The 9,405-nt window shown below is 42.7% G+C and overlaps 1 protein-coding gene across 3 annotated transcripts; it reads right to left on the bottom strand.

The window, feature by feature from the left end:
* Positions 1-1,498: 1,498 nt before the first annotated feature.
* Positions 1,499-9,338, bottom strand: dhx37 (DEAH (Asp-Glu-Ala-His) box polypeptide 37). 3 transcript variants are annotated; one of them, XM_030103951.1, is made up of 26 exons: positions 9,006-9,338; positions 8,737-8,906; positions 8,477-8,589; positions 7,989-8,361; positions 7,755-7,903; positions 7,572-7,664; positions 7,359-7,455; positions 6,715-6,828; positions 6,416-6,632; positions 6,219-6,317; positions 6,060-6,133; positions 5,811-5,946; positions 5,651-5,727; positions 5,234-5,466; positions 5,000-5,111; positions 4,799-4,905; positions 4,493-4,681; positions 4,276-4,400; positions 3,752-3,868; positions 3,471-3,643; positions 3,235-3,349; positions 2,932-3,069; positions 2,768-2,862; positions 2,140-2,213; positions 1,954-2,051; positions 1,499-1,860 (listed from the first exon to the last, which is right to left on the bottom strand). In XM_030103951.1, the coding sequence occupies exons 1-26, from the start codon at positions 9,106-9,108 to the stop codon at positions 1,784-1,786; spliced, it is 3,468 nt and encodes a 1,155-aa protein (XP_029959811.1). In that variant the 5' UTR covers positions 9,109-9,338; the 3' UTR covers positions 1,499-1,783. The 3 variants fall into 3 exon arrangements, with proteins under 3 accessions (XP_029959811.1, XP_029959812.1, XP_029959813.1); XM_030103952.1 differs by having other exon boundaries at positions 6,060-6,130; XM_030103953.1 differs by having other exon boundaries at positions 6,060-6,127.
* Positions 9,339-9,405: the final 67 nt, after the last annotated feature.

Raw genomic sequence — 9,405 nt, 5'->3', positions numbered from 1 at the left:
GGTATAAGGGCAGAGGATGTTGTTATGATGCTGTGTAAAGCGAATACAGACAATTTATTTGTAAAAATGGCTTTACAAATAAAATTACCTGGCTTTGTTTAACCATTTAGAGTTTAGCTTGATGGTATTTTTAATATAAGATGTTTAAATGATCATTTCTGTGTGAGACAATAGGATAAATTTATCTTTCTAAACTAGACAGACACACAGATCGTTTTTTTAAGTATGTAATTTTGCTAAACTTTAAACGGACATACGCCTTAACAAAGTTTGTCCCAGTAGAGTTGCCGTAACGAGCTGTCTCGCCGTAAATCATGTCGTGATGATGAGGGCACATGCGCAGAAGCGTCTGGTACGGATCGTGTTCCGGGTACGGATCAGGTACTGACAGTCGCCATGTTTCGTCACTGTGACCGGAAGTATTCTCGGAAGGTAAACACTCTTTTTTTTAAAGAGATTCACGACGGAGCCTTCAGAAATTTGTCGCCCCCGTGCGGCGTGGCGCTAAATTGCGTCGTATCAATGGAGGGCCTCATGATCCAGGAGTCCAAGAGATAGTCAGTTGTATATCATATTTCAATGTCATATTCATTTCAGTGAAAGCGCATAATGTAAAATAATATTTAACATACATTCTTAGTAACTAAATTAAATATGGTTTACTTTATTGTATTTTATTTGAAAACAAAAACGCTTGCTTTAAAACTGATACATTGTTGCAAACTGCTCAGTCCTAAATGACGCCATTATCTAATTTATATATCTAGGTCAAATTAGATGTGACATAAAATTGATACATTGTTGCAACTCCTTAGACAGGAGTGTTCTAAATGACATCATCATACAAAAAGAAGGAACTATTAGAGTGAAGTGCGCCACGTGACGCCTCATACACATTTCACACTGCAACATTTGATTAATTTAATTAGCATTTCCTGTTTGTGATTTATTCTGTCAAGTGTCCATTCATTTAATTAATCATCAAAAGGGGATCCAAATTCTTTGACATATTTAAACACTTTTTTTTAACTCATTTACTTTAGTACCTTTCTGAAGAAGTAGCAATACGTTTTTTTTTAATGAACTTGCCAACACTGTGTAAATGACATGTAGCATTCTTGTATTACTTATTGTGTCTGCAGGAGTGAGCAGTCGCGACATTTTATTTCTTTCCACCTGTTACTTTTGGCAATTAACAAGTTTATTAGACCTAATCTGACATTCGAGGTATTTAAGGAGCCTTAACTTCTTTTTTGGAACGATTAATAAATCAACCTTGTGGTAGATTGTTTCAACACAACTGAAAGACAAATCTCTAAAGATAAATGTTGAATTAAACCTGTGGCAGACCCATTAAAGCTGCTGAAATAACATCAGCGACCTACTGACAATGTTTCTATGAAGTTTTGAAGTCAATCTTTTTCTCCTCAGATGACTGTATAACCATGCACACATTTGTGATATGACAGTTCTTGAATTTAACCTCACTGAGTCCACACCAACTTTCAGACTTTTATTGATCACAACCAACACAGTCTTATTCAGAATCACAGATTTTATTAGTCTTATAAAGACCAACTGAGTCATAGATTAATGACAATGGTTCACGTACACGACCACTGCATTACAGACGTCATCTGCTTGGGTACAACGTCACAGCCACACATATAGTGTACAAAACGGAATATTGGAAAAGGGGAAGTGTTCTGCTGATGTGTTGGGCAATGTCAAACTGCTGGTTAGAAGGTCATTGTCTCATTTTTTTTCTTTCCAGATGCAAATCTCACACAGGAGGCCAGTTTTTGGCAATGTCTTGATGCATGGATTCAGGTAACCACTGGCAGTATGCAGACAACAGAACTGTAGGGTGAAAAATACATATTACAAAACAATAATCACACTGAAGAAAAATCAAACCATCAGAAACAAAGCAATAGGTAATTCAAAGCTCACATTTCTCTTCAGTCTTCCAGACAGACAGAAGTGTCTCCCTGCAGTCAACCCTCTTTGACACAAGCTGTCCCAGCAGAGCTTCGGTCCTGGGCTGCAGCCTGAAGCAACGGAGACAAAAGAATCAGAGAAAATCCACTTGGAACAAGTAAGTTTGTGAGATGAAAAAAAGAGTGCGTGTAAACTTACTTTGCCCATGTTTTCAGCATGATGGAGGGGTTTGAGAGAAGGTGGCCACAGTGTTTCTTTAGCTTAGAACACACCTGTTCAACAGAAAACAAGAAAAACCTCAAAAGGTTTGATGGGCTGCATGCAACTTTTTTAGTTTAATTATATTTAACTTTAACATACACATTTCACACAAAGCACTATAGGTAAAACAATAAAACCATAACTCTTAATAATTGCTGGGATATGTTTCATCTATAATGGGGATTTCAAATTTTAATGCCAGTTAAATGCTGTCAGAATATTAGATTGAAAAAATAGTTTTATATCATTCAAACAATCTTTATGTGCATATTGATTCTGGTATTTAAAAATACAGTGGTGATCCTGCAAATCAATACAAAACTGATTCAATTCATGATGTTTTCAACAGCCAACCATCAGGTTGGCTGATGAACAACCATCAGGAATGTGAATGAGGAATTAGGATTCTATTCAACTTGCAGCGACAGTCAGCTCAACACAATCATATGAAACACTGTAAATTAAATTTAGGATAAAAAGTTTAACGAAATAATGAAGACTTTTATTGTTAGTCACTGAATCCAGAAACAGTGAGAGTTGAAACACAATGTCCTTGCTGCCTTACCTGTCCCTCCAGAAGAAACCTGGCGAACAGTTTGTAGCGCTCCAGGCCGTCTGGATAGTCCATCTCCACCGCAGGCAGCTGCCACCCCACACGGACTGCAGGAGTGAAATTTAAAAGTCAGCAGAGACACTGGGAGCTCCAGCCTTCTGCTGCAGGGAACTTACAGAAGGTGCTTGGGCGGTGACATCTGATGGTGCCGGTGGACGAGCAAAACCACGGAGTTGGAGCCTCGAGGGGAGAGCCGAAGTGGCAGTACTGAGGCAGAAGCTGCGGCACCCACTCTGCTTCCACAGCAGAAACTCCTGCCAGCGACAGAAAGGACGACACACTTTATGAGGAAAATCCTCTTTCAGCTGAGTGACGGTAGCAACATCAGAATATGTGGAAATGAAAAACTGCATCTCTTAGAAGAGAAAAGAAAGTGGCTACAGTCAGAGAAGTTAAAGAATGTCAACACTTTTCTCTACCTCTCATGTACATCTTTGTGGTCTCCATGATCTCCTGGTAGACGACAAAGTCTGGCAGGGTTTTGAAAAGCGCAGAATTAGGATGAATGAACACTGGGTCGTCCATAAGTGGAGTCTGTGAACACGAAGGAAAAAAAACAGACACAAATGAGGAACTGGCCTGGACAAGAAAAATGGTTACCTATAATAAATAATCAATTGAGTTGCCTTACAACGCTGTCTTATTGTTAACTTACTTTGTATCCATTCTTCCATTTTGGGTCCAGGATATCTTCAGCTTGAACTCGCCTTGCCAGGTGGTCTCCCAGTCCGGCCAGAACAATCTGACGCAGGCAAACCACCTGGAGCTCCGTGGGCGGGGTCATCTTTGGATCCACAAACACGGACACCTCTGGACACACGGCGTTCACTGTGGGGAGGACACACACACACATGGTTTTATAATCTTCTAATGTTTTTCTGCAACAGGTCAGAGCTGGGGGTTTTAAATTTTTTATGTGTGTGTGTGTGTGTATACCCGCATTAGTGAGCTGTCCTCTGAGCCGCTTGATTTCTACCATGGCTTTATACCTCAGCCCGTTGTCCTCACAAAACTTGGGCGTGCAGCCAGCAAACTCACAAGCACCAACAGCTCCTGCAGTCATGGATATACAAACACACTAAGACTAACAACACAGTAAATGAACCCTAACTAACCTTTCATAAACTTTAATTAAGTTAAATTGCTTAAGTTTTAAGCAATTATTAACAAGGTGTCATTGGGAAAACTGTTCCCACATCTATTTCCTTTCAAAAATTGGGAAAATAGCTTTTGTCTGTACTGCACCAAGCTCATCAGACAATGTGCAAAAATCATGTTCCAGCATTTCATTTCCCTGAGCATGTTCAAAACTTTTTCAAGAACAAAAAAGAGAAAATTAAAACAATTCAGGATCACAATTTTCCTTTTGGAGTCATGTCACATGGTCATAAAGGTCGACTTGTTTCCAGTCTGTTGTTCAGTCAGGTGCTGCTGCCTGCCTGAACAAAGAGCAGACTCACCCAGCATGACCATGAGGTCCCCCAGCAGGAGCGAGGCTCCCTGGCCGGCCCAGAGACGCCTCATCTGCGCGAGCCGAGCTCGACGCTGGGTCAGCTTGGAGTTCTCATCCTCACTGCGAGCAGGTCTGAGCAGGTACAGACAACATGCTACAGTCAAAAACTTAGAATCAAATTATAATCCATAACACTCTTGGAATTCTATGCGATTAGAGGAAACCTGTCAAGATCTTCGAAGATCTCCCGGACCGTCATGGCTGCCACCACAGCGATAACATACGGCAGGCAATCCTGCTGCTTCCCGAGCGCTAGCATTTTAGCGTAGCGCGGTGCTACAGGGAAGGAAGCCATGGCTCTGCCCAGCGGCGTGATGGGACAGGTCAGCCTCGCTCGCTGCATTGCTTTCACACTGAAAAAACAAAAAAAACAAGTGGTTTAAAAATGTGATAAAACCATCAATACTGTCTGAACTGTCTTAAATAATAACTGCAGGAAGCTGAAGACCAATCAGAGAAACATCAGTTACCGTCCTGTGCGCGGCGGCTCTTCCAGAGCTCCCAGAGAGACCAGAAGCTGCTCTGCTGCAGCCAGAGCCTCAGCAGAGGGAGGCGTGGGAAACGGAAAATTAACCACCTGCATGAAGAAAGCAAAAGATACAGTACAGTTTTAAATATAGTTTCTCTTTTAACATCAGCTTGATAGTTTCTCACTCTTTTTTTAAACCGACTTTTTCTATGTTGAGGTCTTTCATCTGTAAAACCAGGTCCTCCACAGGTCTGCGTGTGATCTCTGCCTCTGAGAACAAGCTGAAGTCTCCAAACACGGCAGACGAGTACAGCCTGCAGGAAAACAACAGGAAACACCAGTGGATAACATCAGAAGCATAAGATCCCTAAAATATGTGTGAAGCAGTTGATGAAAAACAAAGAAAGAAAAAAATCAAATGAACCTCTTCACTCACCGGTAGCAGTGTCCCGGCTCGGTTCTTCCTGCTCTTCCCGCTCTCTGATTGGCCGAGGCCTGAGAGGTCCAGGTCACTTTGAAGGACGACACTCCGGTCACTCGGTCGTAGAAACGCTTCTTCACTCGACCGCAGTCGACGACGTACTTGATGCCGGGGATGGTCAGAGACGTCTCGGCCACGTTGGTGGCGATAACGCAGAGGCGTGTGCCGGGCGGAGGCGGCCTGAACACCTGCGGCCAGGAAACACACACACACAGACACGCATACGAATATTTCTAAGCAAACATTTTGAAGACGTGAAATGCTTACATTTTCCACAGATCACAATATATAATAATCTATTCCATCAAACCTGACGGATTATATTTGGAATAAACACTTTGTGGAGTTTCCTTGCCGAGATCTTAATCTCACCTTCGCCTGCTGCTCCGGGGCCAACAGCGAGTAGAGAGGGAGAACATAGAGAGGGATGGACGGGTCCGCCTTCGTCTCTGCAGTGACAAGATGCAGAACAGAGCTCATGAAGGCGCTCATGACGTGAACATCCACCAGACACTGACTGGGAGCAGCCTGCCTCCATCGGTGGGATCGTCTCCCAGGTCGATGTCCGAGCCTCCGTCGTCCTCGTCTTCAATACCCGCCTCTCTGTCCTCGTCCCCTTCGTCCACCGGCAGGGCAGAGTAGTTATCCAAGTCGATTCTGGGCAGAGACTGGACACAGAATGAACGGGCTTACAAAACTCACAGAGGAAAGAGGTGGTGGTATGGATCAGACAGACAGACGGTGTTCGGTTCAGGATTATTTTTACCGAGAGCAGACTTACCATGGTTTTCTTCTGTTTGGCTTTCTTGAACTTCCTCATCGCCTCTGAAGTGTCTGCTTCTTCTTCTCCTTCTGCTAGATGAAAACACTGGTTTATGTATTTAAAAAAACCCAACTCGGGGTCCATGCTTGCCGCTCGGTCAGGAGTGTGACCACTCACCTGTGACTGTGCTGCTCTTCCTGAAGGGGAAAGCATTCCTCAGTCTTCTGCAGAGACTGTGCACCTCGGCTTGACCAGTGAGAAACACGAGAATACCACCTGGAACGAACCACAAGGGTGTAAGGCCTGTGAGAAGGCTTATTACTCCGTTTTATTTTCCTATTCTCCTGAAAACAGCTCGACCGTGTCTTGAGCACCTGGAGGCAGCATGCGGTGGATTTTGCAGGTTTTGTGAAAAGCCTCCCCGGTGTAATCCTCCAGCGGCGTGCGCTTGTTGAAGTGGACCGTGACGGGGAACTGACGAGCGTCCACCTTGATGACCGGCGGCGGCGTCTTAAACAGTTTCTGGTTGTCTGTGAAGTCCTCCACCCGCAGAGTCGCAGACATGATGAGCAGCTTGAGGGGCTTAGCTTTCTGCAGAGGTGAAAAGATGACAGTTTTAATAGGTTGTAAAGATGCCCAATGAACCAAAACTGCTCACGAGTGTGTGTCTTACTTTGTTCCTCAGAGGGACGATACGAGACAATAATCCAATGAGGATGTCTGTGTACACGCTCCTTTCGTGGGCCTCATCAATGATAATCACGCTGTATCTCTGAAGCAGAAAATCCTAAAACACAAATGGATAGAAGTATGCATTGTATAATACCGGGGTCGCAAACTCATTTTGGTGCTAAAAAAAAAGCCCAACTGCACTTTGACTGGGCAGGGGAGGTAAAAAAAAAAAAAAAAAGAAATACATAAAAGATACAACTATGGTAAAAATCTTACAAAACTTTAACATGTTGACATTTTTAATAACAAACTCAATTTCAACCATTTCCTATTTACATCAAAATCAAAAGACAATGAAATATCTGAAAAACTTGTTCTTCATTAGGACTTGTATACTCGCTTGGAATTTTTCTGCATTCACAAATGCAACTCATGAATTCCTAAGAATCAGAAAGCTTCACAAAAAGCACAATTTATGAAACAACAGTTAGATAAATTACACTTTAAAAATCTGTGTTCACCTAAACCCGAAGACTCCAGACTGAACTTTATGAAGACTCAAGACTATAATAGGTTCCACTGTATGGAAAAGACTCAAATATTTTCTGTATTTTATTCAATTATAGTAACTATAAAGGACGATACCTTTTGAATTTCCTTCAGCAGGACACCATCCGTCATGAATTTGATCTTTGTGTCACTTGTCACATTTCCTTCATATCGAATCTGGTATGACACCACCCTGAGAACAGAAGCAATAACACGTACTGTCAACATAAAAAATCTTCTTAAAAAGTAGAAATGTGCTGATTTCACTGGATGTCTTCTGAACGGGCACAGTGAGGAAATCCGTCTTACTGTGTGGGCAGGTTCATCTCTTTGGCCACTCTGTGGGACATGCTGACCGCTGCTACCCTCCTCGGCTCTGTGATGCCTATAATTCCACCACCACTGGAGAAAATAACAACAGATCAGCAACAACTACGTGATTAATCACCACAGTGTGTGACTGTGCGAGCCCGTTCTGTAGGTAAACAATACCTCGCATAGCCGGCTTCATACAGGAACTGAGGCACTTGGGTCGTCTTTCCACTTCCCGTCTCTCCGCAGATGACAACGCAGGGGTTTTCTCTCACGGCCTCCATGACGACCTGCTCCTCTGCCAGGATGGGGAGCTTCAGACGAGCCTCCTGGAGATTTAAACCAGCTAAAAATAAACTCACGAAGACACTTCTCTAAGTTCCACACCGTCAAGGATCTCACACACAAACACACCTGAATTTCTGGTGATCTGTCGACCGGAATGAAAATAGTTGGCTGGGACATGATCTTGTTTTTGGCGTTCCCCTTATCTTTCTTTTGGTTCTGTTTATCTTGTTCCACAGTTTTCTGCTCTTCTTTCATTTCTTGTGTGGTCTCCTGACAAGCAGAAGTGTTCTCTTTCAAATCACTTGCTTCCATGATGTTATTCTCTTCATCATTCTCCTCCTCCTCATCATCATCAGATGAAGTATCCAGATCACTGCTTTCTTCTGCTTTTTGTTCTTCTTCATCTTCTTCCTCTTCCTTCCATTTTCTCTTCCTGTTTGCTCCACTGACGCTACTGATTTTTGGGTCTGTGTCTCCGTCCTTTGCGTCCTCAGACGATCTATAAACAAACAAAAAAGCAAAATAAAAGAGCACTTACTCCACCGTCCCCACCTAATAACACACTCTTAGTGCTGCTTCTTTGTCCCAGATGACATATGATGTTGTGCACTTACTGTTTACTCTGGTAAAGTTTGTCTCCTGTTCCCAGTTTGGATGTGGTGTAAAGCAGCTTCAGTTCAGACTCTGGCAGCTGCACGTCAGCCAGTTTGGACAGGATGTCAGCTCTCTAAACACAACAGCAATGGGAAATATTAATAACATAGGGAGAACTCACCACTTAATACATGTAGATGCATTTTGTTTTTTGATGAGACAGCTGATGCACATCACATTATTTCAATTCATAGTCAAACTCTGTCTCCTGTTTGTTTACCTGTGCTTTCTTCTCTTTTCGCTCCAGGACCTTCTGCAGCTCCTTCCTCTGCTTCTTCGTCAGAGGCTTTTTAGTGGAAACTTTCTTCACAGACGAGACCTTCTTCTTGGCTTTGCTGGCGGGGAGGACCAAAGCGTTGCTCTCATCTACACCTTTGAGTCTGTCTTTGTCTGGTGAAAACACGAAAGGGGAACAACTCAAACCTGTCACGAGCTTAAATCATTTATCATTTAAGCCTTAAACGACAAGAAATGGAATCAAAACCTTGCCTTGTAACTCCACCACCACGTCTGTTTTCTCTTCATCTGCTGGCTGCTGTGACTCGTTCTGCTGTCTTCCTTTCCAGTTGTGTTTCTTTCGGAGTTTCCCCATTTTAGATTTTAGAATACCGAAAGTTGTTCCAAATAATATTTTCTACACGAGAAATAGATCAAGAAAAGCTACCATGGAGCTACAGATCGAGCTCCATCGTAACGATAAAAACGCAGCTAAACTTTGAATAATATAAGATGAGCGATTATAATTTTAACATGTGGCTCAGGATTAAAATAAGTTCACAAAAGGATTTTTATAGGGAAAACAGTCTTGCTCACCCTCACGTGTAAACATGCGTGGGTGTTTCAGCTAAAACGGTCCGGCGTAAAAACATCCAGGGTACAAAAGTTCCGC

This window comes from Salarias fasciatus, chromosome 12 (genome assembly GCF_902148845.1).
Source record: "Salarias fasciatus chromosome 12, fSalaFa1.1, whole genome shotgun sequence".
Classification (NCBI taxonomy): domain Eukaryota; kingdom Metazoa; phylum Chordata; class Actinopteri; order Blenniiformes; family Blenniidae; genus Salarias; species Salarias fasciatus.
This window is presented reverse-complemented; position numbering and strand designations above follow the sequence as displayed.

Bases quoted from the DNA above. Each gene is read 5' to 3' on its own strand.
- dhx37 (XM_030103951.1), bottom strand. From the start codon at position 9,108: ATGGGGAAACTCCGAAAGAAACACAACTGGAAAGGAAGACAGCAGAAC. The intron at 7,456-7,571 runs GTAAGACGGATT...TTCTGTTCTCAG, and splicing joins GAGATGAACCTGCCCACACA to GGTGGTGTCATACCAGATTC. The intron at 3,070-3,234 runs GTAGAGAAAAGT...TGTCGCTGGCAG, and splicing joins CACAAAGATGTACATGAGAG to GAGTTTCTGCTGTGGAAGCA.